This window comes from Mytilus galloprovincialis, chromosome 1, assembly GCF_965363235.1.
Source record: "Mytilus galloprovincialis chromosome 1, xbMytGall1.hap1.1, whole genome shotgun sequence".
NCBI lineage: Eukaryota > Metazoa > Mollusca > Bivalvia > Mytilida > Mytilidae > Mytilus > Mytilus galloprovincialis.
Window position 1 is genome coordinate 121008628 of NC_134838.1, and position 19854 is coordinate 121028481.

Consider the following 19854-nt stretch of genomic DNA (forward strand, 5'->3'; position numbering starts at 1 on the left):
TAAGATCTACAAATAAGTTAAATATGACCAAAATTGTCAATTGACCCCTTAAGGGGTTATTGTCCTTTAATGACAATTTTTTCACAATTTGTTCATCATATTTGCTAACTTTAAAAAATCTTCTCCTCTAAAACTACTCAACCAAATTCAACCAAACTTCAACTGAATGATCAGTAGGGTGTATAAAATAAAGTTTGTGTTTTATTTTCTATTTTGTCTAAAAACATGGCCGTCATGGCTAAAAATAGAACACAGGGTAAAATGCAGTTTTTGGCTTATATCTAAAAAACTCCAGCATTTAGAGCAAATAAGACTAGAAGTTAAAATATTTATTAGGTCAAGGTCTACCTGTCCTGAAATTTTCAATTTGCAATTTGCGCAGGTTTTATTTGAACTTGACCTCATTTTCACAGTCCATTGCTAAGTTTTAAGTGTTTGTGTTTTGGTCTCATTTTCTTTATTTATAAACAGTAAGTCATATATATTTGTAATATTGAAGAATTGTTAGCTGTACATGTTTGCCTGGCATGGTTCAATATGTTCAATAAGGCATTGTTTACCAGGTGAGCGATTCAGGCTCTTGAGAGCCTCTTGTTATTTACAGGTACCGCAAATACACAGTATTCATTTATTGTAATCTAATTGAAAGCATTTAATCTAACTTAAACTTTAAAAAAAAATTTACTTTAATAATGATTAGTTCCATATATCACAAATCATTTTTTCTAACTAATAAACCTAAGAAATGATCTAAGTATTCTATCTATTTGTCAATAAAAGTAACATGACAAGTCCTTTTCCACTAATGTGTACAGTTCAATCTAATGTTCTGTTATAACATCTTCATTACAGGGTTTTGACAAAACATTAAGCATTTAAAAACAGGTTTAATTCTACTATACTTTTATGTGCTTGTAAAAAGCCAGAAGCTTATAGTAGTTGATGATGGTTTCTGTTGGTCATAATTGTTTTATACCCTGCCTATATATGTAAGGGCATTATTTGGTCTGTGGGTGTCTGTTTGATGTAAACTCTCTTCATACAATGTAGATGTAGACTCTGATCATACAATGTAGATGTAGACTCTCTTCATACAATGTAGATGTAGACTCTCTTCATACAATGTAGATGTAGACTCTCTTCATACAATGTACATTCCTTATCAGTATGATGTTATGATTGATGGTAGATAACTTTGTAGTATTTATAAAATTGGGAGAATGGAAACAGGGAATGGGTCAAAGAGACAACAACTCAAACAAAGAGAAGAAACCAGTGAAAGGCCACCAATATATATATATGCCCATTAAGAATACATCTTAACTGACTGCATTCATTTTAGATTAGCATAAGGAATTTTCAACTTTTAATGTATTGAATTACAAATTATATTAATTATTCATCATGCCTGACTATTGATTATCTATAGATGAATTTTCTCAACAGAACAATATTGATTACAATTTTGGAAATTTTTCTATGGAATTATTTAAAAGACAAATATCTATTACAATTTTTTTTCATTTTCAAATTTTACTATGTTATCTGATGGATTCCTTTAAAAGACAAACATCCATTATAAAGCTTGAGATTGATTGATTAATGTTTACTTAATTCAAGTGTTAACACTTGAGGGTCATTAGATCATCACTAAAATAGGTCTTTTGAAAAATGTACATAATCAGTGTTAGGGACAAAAAAATGTGCCCTAGTTTAAACTTTTGTTTTCAACAACTTTGACCGATATCTGTACTATTGAGAAGCTTCAGTTTGACTCAATTTCCTATTTAAGCAACTATGTAGGTCAGGTGACAGCTAAATTCAACTGAGACAATTAAGTACATAACTCAAAAAAAGTTGAATTTAATAAATTTGATTCATTGGTAGCAACGAAATGCAATGATTTTCCAGTAAAATAAGAACAGAATATTTCACATGTGAATAAATTTAATAATTTTCATCCTCTGTAATCAAACAACATTAACTGTTTGCAGAAATGCAATTTTGTTTAATTAATAAGATAGGATTGGTATATTTGTAGTACATGTATATGTAATTGTTATTTTTGAAGCCAAATGACATTTTTTCAGACAGTTAATGTAGTCTTGTCTGTCACAATTATCAGAATAAATTAAGATCACACTGTCAGTCACAAACTAAGCTAACATTGTTTTCAGTAATAATAACAATAATAATTAACTGGATTAAGCTGTTACATTTGTGGGCAGCAAATGAAAATTATCTTAATTTATAACAACTACTGCTGTACTTAGGTTATTGCAGACATTATGAAAGGTATATTAATTAGTCTGAACTTTAATTAAATAAATGGAATGGTAGAATCAGGTTACAATAAACTGTAACAGTAATCAGTACTATACACCAACAGTCAACTATTTCAGTTGTTACTATTTTTTGCCCTATATCATGTTTGATCTGATTTGTAGACACATTGATTTTCTCAAAAGCTTTCCCACTGTTGCTACTAGTACCCTTTTCTGCTACCTCTGTTGTGTTATTGTGGTATGCAGCATGTCAGTAAGTCAGAAAACCTATTTTATAAACATATTTATGGCCATAGAAGTTTCTGTCACTGTAAACCTTTAGATCAGTCAATAATTGAAATATCTTGATCATAATAGTACAGTTCTCAAACAATTATTGAAATCAAGGCTTGGTCAAGAGGATGGAGAATCTCTTGGGAAAATTTTTTATAAAAAGGCTAATACATTAACAACAGCATGACATTAAAGAGTAGATAGATATAGGAAGATGATGTATGAGTGCCAATGAGACAACTCTCCATCCAAGTAACAATTTATAAAAGTAAACCATTATAGGTCAAGGTACGGCCTTCAACACGGAGCCTTGGCTCACACCGAACAGCAAGCTATAAAGGGCCCCAAAAACTACTAGTGTAAAATTATTCAAACAGGAAAACCAATGGTCTAATCTATATAAAAACGAGAAACGAGAAACATGTATGAACAACTACTGTACATCAGATTTCTGACTTAGGACTGGTGCAAACATTTGCAGCGGGATTAAACGTTTTAATGGTACCAAACCTTCTCCCTTTTTCTGAAACAATAGTATAACATCACAACATAGAAAAACACACTATAAAATATCAATTGGAAGGCTTAACTCAAAGTTAAAGTGGTTTAAACAAAGTTAAAGTATGATACCACTGTGAAATACTAAGCATTTTTTAGAAAATCATCACGTTTGAAAAAACCTTTGTCATATCATACACAGGTAAATTGTCAGGTTTATTTGATTACAATTTATTTTTCTTCCAAGATGGATGTTTGTTAACACACTTTAAATGTTTCAAACACCTATAAGCATGCATGTTAAGTCATTTCACTGTGACCCTGCATGCAGGACCATCAGTGTTTGACTATTCCATCCATGTGTGATTACATCTCTGTGACAATGCATGTGTACATGCAAGAATATTCCACTGTGACTATGCATGTACTATGATACAGTTATGAACATACATGTACATGTATAACCATACCACTGTGGTCATACATATACATGTATATACATGTATGACCATAACACTGTGGCCATACATGTATATGAATGACCATATCACTTTGACCATACATGTGCATGAGTGACCATACCACTGTGACCATGTATGTATTGCAATACCATTGTGACCAGGCATTTATGACCACACCACTGTGACCATTAATGTATGACCATGCCATTGTGTCCATTCATTTATCACCTTTCGATTGTGACCATTCATGTATATACCACTGTGACCATGTGTTTATAATCTCACCACTGTGACCATGCCTTTATAATCATACCATTGTGACCATACTTATACATGTATGACCTTACCTCTGTGACCATGCATGTATAATGATATAGCTGTCACATGCATATTGTGTAGACACCTATTGATTGTACGAAGACTGTACAATGTATGCTGTCTTCTTGATGTCTGCAAAATATTTGAAATTTGATTGCTGTATTATCCTATTTAATTTTTTTTGATGTGTAGGTATTAGTATTTTTCACTGTGAAAAATAACTTTCAGTTAAATGTCATAGGTTGTTACTTTTCCAACAATTTGAATTGTTCTAGATACACGTTATAAATTTTTCTGCTTGCAACATCCACAAAATGTGTACATTTAACCCTGTGTAAAATGCCCTGCATATCCCTGTTAAAGGCTTCATATTCTAATATGATTATTACCTAGTACATCTAAAGAAGCATTTATAACCATACCTCTTGATGTCATATTGCTGTGAGCTTTATATTTCATTTGAAAATGAATTATAGAATCTGATTTCATAATCATGACACAAAGTGATCTTACTCTATTGTATATTTCCTTTATAATTTCAGGTATAAACAATGGGAAGATTTGTATATTATATACTGGCAGTTTGCATACTGAGTAAATCATCAGTGAGTCTTTATTTATTTACAGTTAAATACAATCTGAACACAGAACAGGGGGAAGGGTGTATTATGATTACGTGTTATTATTAAATATTAAGAATTCATTAATAAAAATTATTTCAACACTTCAAGCAAATGATAAATTTTAATATTTTTATTTCCTTTTTGGGATCTAATAATTTGCATTTATGGCAAGCCGTTTTGCTATTTATTCTTACTTCAAGATATCTCATAAACTTTATAAGATATCTTATATAGTATATAAGATATCTTATATAGTATATAAGAGTATATAAGATATCTTATATAGTATATAAGATATCTTATATAGTATATAAGATATCTTATATAGTTTATAAGATATCTCATATAATTTATCAGATATCTTATATAATTGGCTTTATAAGATATCTCATAAACTATATAAGATATCTTATACATTATATGAGATATCTTATATAAAAATTGTTTATAAGATATCTCATATACTTTAGATATAAGATATCTTATATAATATATAAGATATCTCATATAATATACAAGATATCTCATAAAAATGAAATTATATAAGATATCTTATATATTATAGGAGATATCATATTTAGTTTATAAGTTACATAAGTTTATAAGATATCTCCTAAAGTTTATAAGATATCTTATATAGTTTATAAGATATCTTATATAGTTTATAAGATTTCTTATATAGTTTATAAGATATCTTATATAGTTTATCAGATATCTTATATAATTGTCTTTATAAGATATCTCATAAACTATATATGATATCTTATAAACTATATGAGATATCTTATAAACTATATGAGATATCTTATGAACTATATTAGATATCTTATAAGTTATATAAGATATCTTATATAAAGATTGTTTATAAGATATCTCATATACTTTATAAGATATCTTATAAAGTATATAAGATATCATATAAACTTTATGAGATATCTTAGATAACATCAAAGATATCTCATATAACATTAAAGATATCTTATATAATATATGAGATATCTTATAAAAATGAAATTATATAAGATATCTTATATATTAAAGGAGATATCTTATATATTATATAAGATATCTGATATATTATAGGAGATATCTTGAAATTCGAATAAATAGTAAAACGGCTTGCCATATACATTTGCTTAATTTTTTGCTGTTGTGGTTTGATTAAGCTTAAAGCATAAAAGTGATATCTGAACTCACTGATTATGTCTTATTTATCTTTGACCTCATATGAACAAAACTATTCATTCACTATCCAATATACCCTCATTACCCCTTAGATGTGATAAATATATATTTGAGATTAATGTTATATCCTCAATGCTCTTCAACTTTGTACTTGTTTGGCTTAATAAATATTTTGATATGAGCGTCACTGATGAGTCTTATGAAGATGAAACGCGCGTCTGGCGTACTAAATTAAACTCCTGGTACCTTTGATAACTATTATATAACTGTCTGCAGTAATTAAAACAGCACTTTTATCATAGGTGGCATTTAAACAAAATACAGAGTGTGGCTCCAGTGTAGGATGCTATAGTGATTGTTCAGGGGATTGTACATTTGAAGTTACTTGGAGAGAGGTGGGAACAAAGATGGAGATCAGTATGAAGGCTTCATTAACCTCATTATCTAGTGGTGGTGACTGGATTTCTGTGGCTCTATCCAGTGATGACAAGATGGTAAAACTTTATATCATGTAAACTAATCCCTATCAATATGTAATGTAAACATTTAACTTCATTAAACATGGCACATTTATAATAGGCTCTGACATAAAAAATAAATCATGACACAACTCATGGCCAATTTATAACAAAACAATGTATGAAAAACAAATATGACAGACATGAACCAAGGACAACAACTGAACTATTGAAAGGCTCCTAACTTTGAACAAACACTTAAAGTGTGTTGCAAGGTGAAACATAATTGTGACATTCATGATGAGATTAACAGTCTGAATCTATATTCAAGAGAGTACAATCCATCGAAGATAATGGCATGAATCCCGTTCAACTTCTAGTTGACATTGACAGTGCGGTTAGCAGTCTTTAGTCTATATCCAAGAGAATACAATCCTTCTAGGTTAATGACATCAACTCCAAATAATTACTACTGAGGACACATTTATTTTCATGGGTTCCAATTTTCGTGGATTGAGCAACACTTACACTTTTGTGGATATTTGATTTTATGGTTTTGCCAATGTCTGATAACAACCCTATGGAAATTTTGTAAAACAAAATTCAAGAAAATTGGTATTCAACGAAAAATAATGAATCTACAGTAATTGGCATTCATGGTGAGGTTAGCAGTAAGAGTCTATATTGGAGTTTGAGTAAGATGTTTTTGTTAATATGGAAAAAAGTCAAAAGCTCAGATGCATGATACAGCCTTAAATATCCTTCAACATTTATATTAGTCAAACATATACTGGTACTTACCTGTAGTTCAAATAGTCGAAAGATTTTGATAATAACTAAATAGTTCTTGTGTCCATAATAAAGTTCTCATGGATCAATGACTGAAATAGATATTCTATGTAGTGGAATTTTCTTAATATACAGGGTCGGGTTGTTGTCGCTTTGACACATTCCCAATTTCCTTTCTCAATTTTATGATACTGTACCAATTATTAACATGCATGTTTTTTTATTATTCAGGGATCAGACTCTGTGTTTGACTGCATAACTGCTGGTACTCAGGTCTTTGTAGAAAGGTCCACAAACCCAGGCAAATACAATCTTCAAATATCTCAAGTAAGTAGACTTTAGGGTTGGACAGAAGTGTGGGAAGATGAGAATGAGAATGAGGGTGCAGGAAGCAGGAGCTAGGGGCTGGAATATTGGGAGGAGGGTGAGAAAAAAATGGGAACTGTATATTTTGAGAAAAAAATATTTTTGAATGATTTTAGTCTAAGAGTAAAGGGAAGAGAAGTTTGAGTAAAGTAGAATGGAATAGGTATTAAATGGGAGGTAGAGAAGTGGGAATTTAAGGTAGAGAAATGTAAAGCATGAGACCCTTTGATTGTCCCCTTAGAAATATCTGATTATGTAACTGATTGTAGTCATGCAGGTCTTTGTAAAAGATCCACAATCAAGTGGCACAGTAATAGTGCAATAGCTTATGTAAGTAAGAGTATCTGATAGTAGTTAGGTCTTTGTAAAAAGGTCCACAAACAATGGACTAAGCAATAGTGCAATAGTTTATTTAAGTAAAATTATCTGATTGTTCAACTGATGGTAGTCTTTTTAAAAAGGTTCAGAACATTTATTCAGTATGGTAAATTTTCTGATTGAAATATAAGAGTAAACCTTCAGATTATTTTAAATAATGTTTGTTTCAAAGAAATTGAGGATGAAACCTTGTTATTTTTGTAAAATTTAAGACTAAACCAGAATTGGTTTGGTCAAGATTTTATTAGCAGATTTTGATATTCTTTAAAAAAAAATAGAACAATTTTGTTTTTGAATTTGAATTGATATTTCCAGAGAGATCCCTGGATTACAGTAAAAACAAACAGTTACTCGTCAGGGATTTTGATGTGTTCATTTGAAGCTGAGAAGAGTAACGCAGCAGGAATTGATTTTGATACAGACTGGTATATGTTCTTTGGAACAGGAAAATGGAATTCTGGTAATAATTGAAATTTACATTTTAACTCCATGGACTCAATCACATAACAATTTATGGTTATGGGCCCGCTGAAGCACAGGTCTTGGAGCAATTTTCTTGCTGTGTTGCAAACTCCCCGGCAGTTCCAGTTCCGATCCGAATACGGGTCCGCATACTACTCTACACTAATCACTGCCTTCGTCTTTTTTCGTTACGCGCTCTTCAAGCAGTTTGACCCGGATTGACCTTTTGTTGCTACTGAAGCAAATATGGCTGAACGTTGCTGAATGAGGATAAATGTTATCAACTTTACCAGTATATATGAATAAAAACACTAACCGTAAGTAAAATGCACTCAATCCAAATAATTTTACAAAATGAAAAATTTGCAAATTTCTGTATCGTTAGGTCGAAGAATTCAATTCTGGCATGAAAACTCGATCGACTTTGTTGCATATTGTCATATAAAAAAATCTTCGTCAATGAAGAAACATAAAAAAAAAAATTGTCGTGAAGTTGAAAGAACACTTAACGCTATAGCTTTTGATATTAAATTGGACATACTTTTAATGAACTGACACCCAATCATCAGCTAATAAACTTGTTTGAAGAACAGAATAAAATGTTGGGAGAGTGGCTAAATTTTACCCGAGAAGCTGCTCCATGTGGAATTCAAGATATTTTACAAAAGACAAATTTGGACTCTATAGGGATAAATTTTGGATTTCCTGGGGAAGGGGTGCAAATAATGCCAAATTAACACATGACTTCAAATACATTATTTAAACGAACGATCAGTATAGGGCTTTATATTATATTATATTAAGACTCGGTTGTCAATAATACTTCCCCATTCCTATTTTTCAAACTTTTTATATGTTAAATAATGCAGGTCCTTGCATTTCAACAATTTATTTTTAGTTGTACTCATTTTATTGTTTCATTATTACTTTCAGCTCCCTCAACCAGAAGAATTTTGAACACAGTTATTGATTTCTAAGTTTCCTTGGAGATGTTAACAGTTATTGTTAAAACTTGAAATCTAACAGAATGAAAATTTGAGAAAATTTAAATACAGTGTACATGTAGCTTCAATATAAATCAACTGATACACAGTAAGTATGTCTTCTATATATGAAAGTTATAAATTGGTTTGTTTACAAAATTTAGTTTTTATACGCCCGTCAAAATTTTGACGGGACGTATTATGGTATACAAATGTCCGGTGTCCGTCCGTCTGTCTGTCCGTCCGTTTGTCTGGCGTAAACATGTCGCACGGTAACTTGAGAACGACTTATCCAAATTTCATGAAACTTAACATAGTTGTTTCTTATGATGGTCAAATGATCTGTATACTTTTTGGTGAAAATAAGATTAAAACTTTTTGAGTTACGGCACTTTGTAACTAAAACAGGGGTGTGTTTTTTTCACATGCCGCACCATATCTCAAAAACGATTCTTGATTATGGCTTAAAACTTTAAACACTTCTTAGTTATGTTAATCTTAATATCTGTATACTTTTTGGTGATGATTCAAAATTTTATTTTTGAGTTCTTGAGTATTTTGTAAAAAAGGGGGAGGGGTTTTTTACATGTCGCACCATATCTCATAAACGATTTATGATTATTGCTTAAAACTTTACACATGTCTTTGTTATATTAATTTAAAGATCTGTATACTTTTTGGTGATGATTCAAAATTTCATTTTTGAGTTATTGAGTATTTTGTAAAAAAGGGGGAGGTTTTTTTTTACATGTTGTGCCGTATCTCAAAAACAATTTATGATTATTGCTTAAAACTTTACACACTTCTTTGTTATATTAATCTAAAGATCTGTATACTTTTTGTTGATGATTCAAAACTTTATTTTGGAGTTATTGAGTATTTTGTTAAACAGGGGAGGGTTTTTTTACATGTCGCGCCGTATCTCAAAAATGATTTATGATTATTGCTTAAAACTTTACACACTTCTTTGTTATATTAATCTAAAGATCTGTATACTTTTTGGTTTTGATTCAAAATTTTATTTTAGTGATATTTAGTTTTTTGTAAAAAAAAAAACAGGGTTGGGGGTTTCACATGTCCCGCCGTGTCTCAAAAACAATATATGGTTATTGCTTAAAACTTTCTCAGAAACTATTTATGAGTATTGCATAAAACTTCCACACAAGATGTCGGGCGTATCATGTGCTCATGGCGCAGCTGTTTATTACTAGATATATTTGAGTAAATACAGGACCAAATTATATATTAAAACAAATACTCACAAACGTTGTTTTTTTTTAAATTACTAATATTTCCTATGGTGATATAAATTATATGATCAAATTGTAGATACAACTACATGGTTTATACTATAAACTGTGAATATAAAAAAAAGAGTATGTTGTATGATTGCCAATGAGAAAACCAAATGACAGAAGTTAACAACTGTAGCCTATAGTAGGTCATAGTACAGTCTTAAACAATGAGTAAAGCCCATACCACTCTGAGAGCTATAAAATACACTGAAATGACAAATGTGAAACAAAACTAGAAATTTGGCCTAAGTTATAATACATGTATGTACAAAATAATGAACGAAAAACAAATATGTGACACATCAAACAACAACCACTGAAATAAAGGCTCCTGAATTGGGACAGACACAGACATACATAATGTATCGGGTTAAACATGTTAGCTGGGGCCCAACCCTCCCCTTATCTTGGGACAGTGGTGTAAGAGTACAAAATAAAAACAAACTATAAAATTCAGTTGAAAAAGTCTAAATCTTGTTAAATAAATGGAAACAAGTAGAATTAAATAAAACCAAAAAAAAAAGGGGCATGGTCAGGTACTATTACATCCAAACAACTGAAAGACACTTAGTACAGATCTAGATTATTTACTCTAAGCAAACTCAAGCTTAATAGGAGATGTGAAAAATACCCTAAATCTGATAGGTCCTGCAACTTTTGAAAGAGACTCCAAAAAATAAAAAAATTAAAAGGGAACTCAATCTAAATTTTGTGTTAAAATTTCATGAGAAATTGTTCAAAGCAAAGGAGAAGGGGCATTAAAGGACTATTATTGTTCCAAAGATATAAACTATTCCAAAAAGCCCCATTATGTTTGGAAATGCATAAATTTAAGAAACATAAATTAAAAACATAATATTTTTTGTCTGATAATGTCACAATTACATCATGAAAACGAGGACAAATATAGAATTTATGCAATTTCCAAAACAACAAAATAAGACAAAATCTCACTAAATATAAATTTTTTCTTGGATGGGCACATACAGTCTTAAATATAATTTTATTTGACAAAAAACAAGGAAAATTAAGAAATTTTACAAATTTAGTCTAAGTTTATTGCCATGGTACATGTACATGTAACTCTTTAGTTTAAAAAAAAAAACCATTATTTTTTGAATATGGCGTACCTTAGTCTAGTTTGGACAAATTTTGAAATATTTAGGATAACTGTTAAATTAGCAGTAATATCTGGGCCAAATAAAAACCTTTTTTAGTTAGCCCCTACTACTTTGAGATATTGAACAAAGTGTTGCCATAATGATTTTAAAGGATGGATGGACAAACAATGGCATACCATATACATCCCTTACCTACCAGAAGTTACAAAGTTATAAAAAATATGTTTATATATTTTCAGATCACAATTATGTCAACCTAATCATTGGAAGTGTATCAAGTTACATGAGAAGCATTGAAAGCCTGCAGAGATTCTACATGTATATACATAAATGGAATAGACTCACACTTAAAAATAACTTCTAGACAAGACTAATGCACTCTCAAACAAGGATTATTCACGTTTCAATGAGTGAATTGAAGTGCATACTAGCTGCGCATGAAAGTTTGTGTGCATTTTTAAATATTTATTTTCGTTTTATTGATTGTTGTTTTCAAAAAATTGTATGTCTTCATAAATTAATCATGAACATACATGTATTGTTGTTTATAATTAAAATAGATATAAAGAATATTTTTATCTCAGTTTTAGCCAAATAATACAGTTAAATCTGATTTAACTTTTTTCCAAATATATAAACATATGAATACAAGGAGATTTGGGGTTAGGTTCATTGGACAGCATCCCAACAACACAAAACACAAGACTAAAGTTGAATACAATTTTCCAAAACATAATAGTTTAAAACATTCAATTGGCCATTCATCAAAAAGTGTGAATATATTCAAATTTATAGCCCAACAAATAAAGATCTGCTATCAACAAAAAGAAAACAGAAATAAAATCATCTCGCAAATGAATTATTATTGTGCAAACACTTTAACAGGGTTAACCCGATCTCAAAATGGATACATTGTAAACACTTTTGATTAAATAGTAGATTTTATGCATAAAAAAATGCAGTATTACAACTGCATTTACTACAATGACATTCATTTTTGTCATGAATTTGATGTTAAAATAATTATGGCATATATTACCATATGAGATATGCAAGCTCCATGTAGCTTCCAGTTTTTTATCGAGCCTGCGACTTTTGTTGCAGAAAGCTCTACATAGGGATAGTGATCTGGCGGGGGCTGTGTTAGCTTACTTCTTAAAAGCTTTATATTTTAGAAGGTGGAAGACCTGGATGCTTCATACATTGTATATAGATGCTTCATATTACAAAGTTTTCGTCAGTCACATGTCCAATGTCCTTGACCTCATTTTCATGGTTCAGTAACTACTTGAAAAAAAAATAAGATTTTTTGTAGTGTGAAATTCTCTCTTATCATAAGTAAAAGGATAACTATAGTTGGTATGTGCGTAGCTTGCAAGTTCCTCATGCCCATCAGACAGTTTTCACTTGACTTTGACCTCATTTCATGGATCAGTGAACAAGGTTAAGTTTTGGTGGTCAAGTCCATATCTCAGATACTATAAGCAATAGGTCTAGTATATTCGGTGTATGGAAGCACTGTAAGGTGTACATGTCAAACTGGCAGGTGTCATCTGACCTTGACCTCATTTTCATGGTTCAGTGGTCAAAGTTAAGTCTTTGAGTTTTGGTCTTTTTTTTCTAATACTATATGCAATAGGTCAACTATATTTGGTGTATGGAAATATTTTATGATCTATATATCAGTTGCGCAGGTTTTATTTGACCTTGACCTCACTTTCACAGTTCATTGCTCAGTGTTAAAGTTTTGTGTTTTGGTCTGTTTTTTTTAAACTATAAGCAATAGGTCAACTATAGGAAGAATTGTTAGCTGTACATGTCTGCCTGGCATAGTTCATCTGACCTTGACCTCATTTTCATGGTTCATTGGTCTTTTCTTTTCAGTTTTCTTGGTTAATGTTATGTTTATGTGACAGTTGAAATAAAGCTTTATATTTAGGACTATCAACATAATATCCATGATTAATAAAGAAGGCGAAACATTTCAGTGTGTGCACTCTTGTGTTTCCTTACTGAATAAAAATTATGAGATTTTAATTGCTAGTGATGCAATGATTTAGCAGTGACAAACAGGCAACTGGACCAGATTCCTTTTCAAAGATTTTGAAATATTAGCAATTGATTTACAGTACATATATTCATCACTGGTTTAATGCACACAACTAACAATAACAATTATTGTTCATGCCAAGAGTATCAGGACATAATTTGGGTGTAACAGCTACCAAGGTATCTGTTAGCTTAAAACCCAGTCCCCAATCATGTATATTAAATAATTGAAATTGGTTAATGTGCAGTAAAAGTAAAGAGTATATGTACAATAATGTAAGAGAGAAGGAGTCAAGATAATGTTTTGATGAGCAGTAATAAAAATACAATAAAAGTTAATGCAGCAAGGTTCAGTATTTCAAAGAATTATTTCATAGGTGTCTAGGTAAAATCATAAAAATGCTTGAACAAGGATAGGATTCATAATTATTAGGACCATTACACCTACATGTACCATTCATCTATTGAAAGGGGGGCAGGTTTGTTTTCTCTCTCGGAAGTAACAAATTTAAACTGCATTGATCAATTTTTTTATACAACTGCTAGAAATTTGTGGCTGTGTAATGGTATGGTGATGTCACCATTGGGAGACATTTAGTTTTTAGACAATAACTAATGTATAAGAGAACGGATCTGTACAAGATGGTCCAACCGGTCCAAAAAGTTTTTGTTTGATTTTTATAAAAAATAAATATTAAGGGTTTTTTGTTATGCTGAATCTAACCATGAATTTAGATTTTGAGCCCCATTATTAAATTAGTCCACATTGAAGTCCTAAGGGTCCAAAACTAAACTTAATTAGTTTTCATTAAAAGTTCAATTCTTCTGATTCTTTGATATGCTGAATCTCAACATGTATTTATATTTTGGATATTATACCATATTACATGTACATATAAGGAAAATATCCAGTTTTAAAATTTAAAGTTCTTAGTCCACATTCAATCTGTGCCAGAAATCAAGCTATGTCAAATATATATATAATCACAATCCCAATTGAGATCTGTATATCAAGCTTGAATGTTGTGTCCATTATTGTTCAGGGTTCCACCTCTGGGTAGTATCTAGCGGCACCAAACCATGCCAACAGGGCATTATAGTTTGGAAGGAACAAACTTATTTTAACAATTCACTTTTGAAAACAATTATTATAGATACAACGTAAATAAATGCTGATTTCATGGATTTTCTTGTTTTATTACACCTCTGTCATGATTGATAAAATGAAAGACTGACCATATTCATACTTGAATTGATGATGTCATAAAAAAGTTCCAGTCTGCATTAACTCTTGGATGTGTGGTTGTTCTACAAATAAAATAAAACTGAATAAACATTATAATTGCTATTGTAGGTAAGAAAATCTGGAACACATGTGAAAATATGTCACATTTTGTAAGGTTTTACATGACAAAATGACTGAGATTACTAAATAAGTTTTAGTCATTGAAGACTGTGGCACATGCAGGTTATACCTTATAACATATAGTTGCTTAAATCAATATCATTTGAACTTTGGTGGATAGTCACATTAGCAATCATACCTGAACTCCATATTTTAATCATCATGATCATACATGTCAGCAACCATTTGATTTTCTGGTGGGGGGGGAGGGGGGGGCTATGGATTTTTTTGGAAAAAAAGTTTGTTTCCAGTTTTTGGAGAAAAAAATAATTTGTTTTTGACCCTGAGAAAAAAAAAATTCTGCTGCCACTATATGTAATGCTAAAATTGAAAGAAAAAAATTGTTTTCAACTTGTTGGTTTGTCCAGAATAAAATCCATAGCCTCCCCCCCCCAAAAAAAATAAAATGGTTGCTGCCTAAGACTTTCTGTTTCATTGTGTAAAAATCAAATGGCCAATACATTATGTGTTAATCAAGTTAGTGAACATATAATTAGTCACAAATGTGTTTCACTATATGTCCATGATGCAAACTTTAAAGTTTATATATGTAGGGTTGTAGTCTAACTGACAACCTCTTTACTTCATACTGAGAATGTCTTGTCATAGTGAAAGTACAAAAGTGAAAAGAATGAAAATGGCACATTTTTATCATGTTTATGTTATGTGCAAAAACTTTTCCCAGAGAACCATACTTCTATCTGGTATTTTTTACTAACAATGTTAAACCTTGAACGGAAATGATATGAACCTACAGTCTTATATTATGGAAAGGGGCACTGACTGACCTAAAAAAAGGGGGGGTTGTTGGTTCCAGTCATGCTTCAGTGATTCCCTATATAATAAACCAACATTTTCCAGGGAAAAGGGGGGCTGGGCCACCCTGGATCCGACTTTAAATGGATAAAATATGTCCCTTTATGTTCATAGTGAGAAAAGGAAACATGGAAAGGCTTGCATAATTTGGTAGACCAAACTTCCTCCGTTGATAACCGCATATTCAAATTCAAATCATCATTTGTACCTGTCCAAGTTTATGTTGCAGCATTTGGGCTTGTTTTCCTTTTGGACTTAGGAGGGACTATGCGCCTAACATACATTTCAATATATCTGATTCACGTTTCCCTCCATGTTTACTTTCCAAAGGGTTGGGGAAGATAACTTAGATAAGAATGCACACATAATAAAGGTCCTGTGTGGGACTTAAATGTAATGCTCATTTTTTAAATCTAGGAAAAGTTGTTTAAATTTTGGGAAGAAATTATAAAATTGAAGTTTTTCAAGCCGGTAACTAATGGTTCTGAGGAAATTTATTGCGTAGATAATCGTTCCAAAATTTGGAACGAATTTCGAAAGCCGGTGGCAGTGATTGATGGAGTAAAGGAAAATAGTTCCGGAACGGAAACGATCACTGTCCGGAGTTTGGCTGTGTTGAAGACCCATTGGTTGTTCTGGGCTGTTTCTGCTGTTTAGTTGTGTTATTGTCTCTTTTAAAACATTCCACATTTCCATTCTCAATTTTGAAATTTAAATAATGTTCTGTGTTAATTGCTCTGGAACATATTTCTTTAGGAATCATTATTCATACATTGTTACATTCAATATTCCCTGGCTATTGGGTAAAATGCTTGAAACTTATAAAAATCACTATTACAGGTTTAGAAACCTCTTGACTCTTAAAACTGTCCATCTGAAAAGACGTAAAAGAGGGTATTTATACCTTGCGGCATTTTAACTCCAACCATTTTGTTCAACATTTTTAGACTTGGCAGATTAGTAGATTGAAGATGTTTATGGCTTAAATAATTTTGACTTTTTGGAATTTATATTTCCAGTTTCCCTTCAGCCGGTTTGGAACTGAAATCATTTTTGTCATTGAATGCTAAAGAGGGTACTTAGTTTAAGTCATCTATAATACTTGTCATAAATAACTTTAAAATAATTATTTATAAGATAGAAAATGGGATGTTGTCAGTGTTTATATACTTAAACCTATGTTCCTGACTTTTTCAATTATAACTTTACTCAAATACCTACTAACATGACTTATAAGAGAGAGACAAATCCTACATAGCATTAAAATTACAATATAATTATATGTATTTGGCTTCAGTGCTATAAAAATAAATATGAGAATTTTAACCACTGTATTCCTGCATTTTAATTGGTTTGATATTATGGCAATTGAACAAATTTTTAAACTCAAAAATTTTTCCAATCTTTATGGCACTACTCTGAAGCTCTTCTTTGAAAGAGATCCATATGAAAAGATCCAGATATATATATATATATTTGTTTTATTTAAGGTGGGAACTTTTAACAGAAAAGGTGAACACATAAAACACCATAAATGCACCAAGATTTTATAGACCACTTTTGAGTTATGTTCTTCACTGGAAGAGTTTGTCAATTATGGGTGCCTTTATGATGTTGTTTACAAGATAGAGGGGATTGCGTGTATCCCAGCACTATTAAAGTTCTTCAAATGTCTTCCTGATTGCTATTATGCAGGATAAACTGGAAAAATTTTTGTTCCAAAGCTACTTTACAATTCCCTAGGCATTAGTGCTGATTATAGGGAAGTTAATTTGATGAATAATTTGTGCAATATGGCATAGATTTTTTTACACACTATTTTAAAATGAGTGGGAAGTAATGATGACCCTAAACTCATGAATGGTGTTCATTAAAACCATTTTTTTTGGGGCGAAAATGCAACAAACTTGATATGGTCTAGTGCAAGAATTATTGGGTATATAAAATTAAAAATTCAAGAAAAGTAAATTTCTATTTATCATTTTTAATTTTTCAGGTTCTAAAAATAAGCATGACATCACACCCAAGATATCTGCAGAGAAAGTTGACCTTCAGAAGTATGATGTCATAGGTGGATCACCAATGAATATTATGTTGAAACTTCATGGTAAGAAAACTTATAGCAGAAATGTTAACACATGCAATAGAAAATGAATAATTAAAAATCTGAAAGAAAAAAACTCTATCTATAAATAATCTCAATCCATAATAATCATTAAATAACAATTCATAAATATGTGCCAATAGAATATCATGCCTTGCTCTTACTTTCACATTTCAATGTTGGGGAATTAAGCTTTTTCCACCTTTAAAAAGACAGCCACATTAGTCAAGCACTATCTAAAGTTTGCTTTGATCCCATTACTACACTATTGTGATTTGGAAAATGTTTTGCTTTGTTATTCCAGAGTTATTGACTATTGACAGTCATAATTGTGAAAACACTATTCTAGATTATAAACACATGCACATATACTTAAATCTATAGAAAAATGGAATGCTGTACCATATTAGATATAACACTGTGAATAATAAATTATTTAGGCAGAAGATGTATTGGAATTTACCTTATTTGTATAACTCTCCTTTCTATTGGGAACTATTATTACCCACATTAGGGTTCAGATGCTTCATATAGACACTACTCTCCTTACTATTGGGAACTATTATTACCCACATTAGGGTTCAGATGCTTCATATAGACACTACTCTCCTTTCTATTGGGAACTATTATTACCCACATTAGGGTTCAGATGCTTCATATAGACACTACTCTCCTTACTATTGGGAACTATTATTACCCACATTAGGGTTCAGATGCTTCATATAGACACTACTCTTCTTACTATTGGGAACTATTATTACCCACATTAGGGTTCAGATGCTTCATATAGACACTACTCTCCTTACTATTGGGAACTATTATTACCCACATTAGGGTTCAGATGCTTCATATTGACACTACTCTCCTTACTATTGGGAACTATTATTACCCACATTAGGGTTCAGATGCTTCATATTGATACTACTCTCCTTACTATTGGGAACTATTATTACCCACATTAGGGTTCAGATGCTTCATATAGACACCACTCTCCTTACTATTGGGAACTATTATTACCCACATTAGGGTTCAGATGCTTCATATAGACACTACTTTCCTTACTATTGGGAACTATTATTACCCACATTAGGGTTCAGATGCTTCATATAGACACTACTCTTCTTACTATTGGGAACTATTATTACCCACATTAGGGTTCAGATGCTTCATATAGACACTACTCTCCTTACTATTGGGAACTATTATTACCCACATTAGGGTTCAGATGCTTCATATAGACACTACTCTTCTTACTATTGGGAACTATTATTACCCACATTAGGGTTCAGATGCTTCATATAGACACTACTCTCCTTACTATTGGGAACTATTATTACCCACATTAGGGTTCAGATGCTTCATATTGACACTACTCTCCTTACTATTGGGAACTATTATTACCCACATTAGGGTTCAGATGCTTCATATTGATACTACTCTCCTTACTATTGGGAACTATTATTACCCACATTAGGGTTCAGATGCTTCATATAGACACTACTCTCCTTACTATTGGGAACTATTATTACCCACATTAGGGTTCAGATGCTTCATATAGATACTACTCTTCTTACTATTGGGAACTATTATTACCCACATTAGGGTTCAGATGCTTCATATAGACACTACTCTCCTTACTATTGGGAACTATTATTACCCACATTAGGGTTCAGATGCTTCATATAGACACTACTCTCCTTACTATTGGGAACTATTATTACCCACATTAGGGTTCAGATGCTTCATATAGATACTACTCTTCTTACTATTGGGAACTATTATTACCCACATTAGGGTTCAGATGCTTCATATAGACACTACTCTCCTTACTATTGGGAACTATTATTACCCACATTAGGGTTCAGATGCTTCATATTGATACTACTCTTCTTACTATTGGGAACTATTATTACCCACATTAGGGTTCAGATGCTTCATATTGATACTACTCTTCTTACTATTGGGAACTATTATTACCCACATTA

General features: G+C 31.2%; 2 protein-coding genes and 1 long non-coding RNA gene across 5 annotated transcripts in view; 2 read left to right on the forward strand and 1 right to left on the reverse strand.

Moving 5' to 3' along the window:
- Positions 1 to 19854, reverse strand: part of LOC143055520 (cytochrome P450 10-like) — a 107216-nt gene that overhangs the window by 45739 nt on the left and 41623 nt on the right. The gene's annotated exons all lie outside the window — the stretch shown is intronic.
- The window catches only part of LOC143055475 (putative ferric-chelate reductase 1), a 35514-nt gene that overhangs the window by 7517 nt on the left and 8143 nt on the right, over positions 1 to 19854 (forward strand). For all 3 annotated transcript variants that reach the window (XM_076228633.1, XM_076228641.1, XM_076228625.1), the window contains exons 3-7: positions 4378 to 4440; positions 5946 to 6137; positions 7122 to 7217; positions 7950 to 8094; positions 17762 to 17872. In XM_076228633.1, coding sequence (XP_076084748.1) covers positions 4387 to 4440; positions 5946 to 6137; positions 7122 to 7217; positions 7950 to 8094; positions 17762 to 17872 — 598 coding nt within the window. In that variant the 5' untranslated portion in view covers positions 4378 to 4386. The remainder of the gene's footprint in view (positions 1 to 4377; positions 4441 to 5945; positions 6138 to 7121; positions 7218 to 7949; positions 8095 to 17761; positions 17873 to 19854) is intronic.
- Positions 8106 to 15098, forward strand: LOC143055496 (uncharacterized). Its single transcript, XR_012972054.1, has 3 exons — positions 8106 to 8413; positions 9030 to 9188; positions 11735 to 15098. It is a non-coding gene; the product is annotated as an uncharacterized LOC143055496 (long non-coding RNA).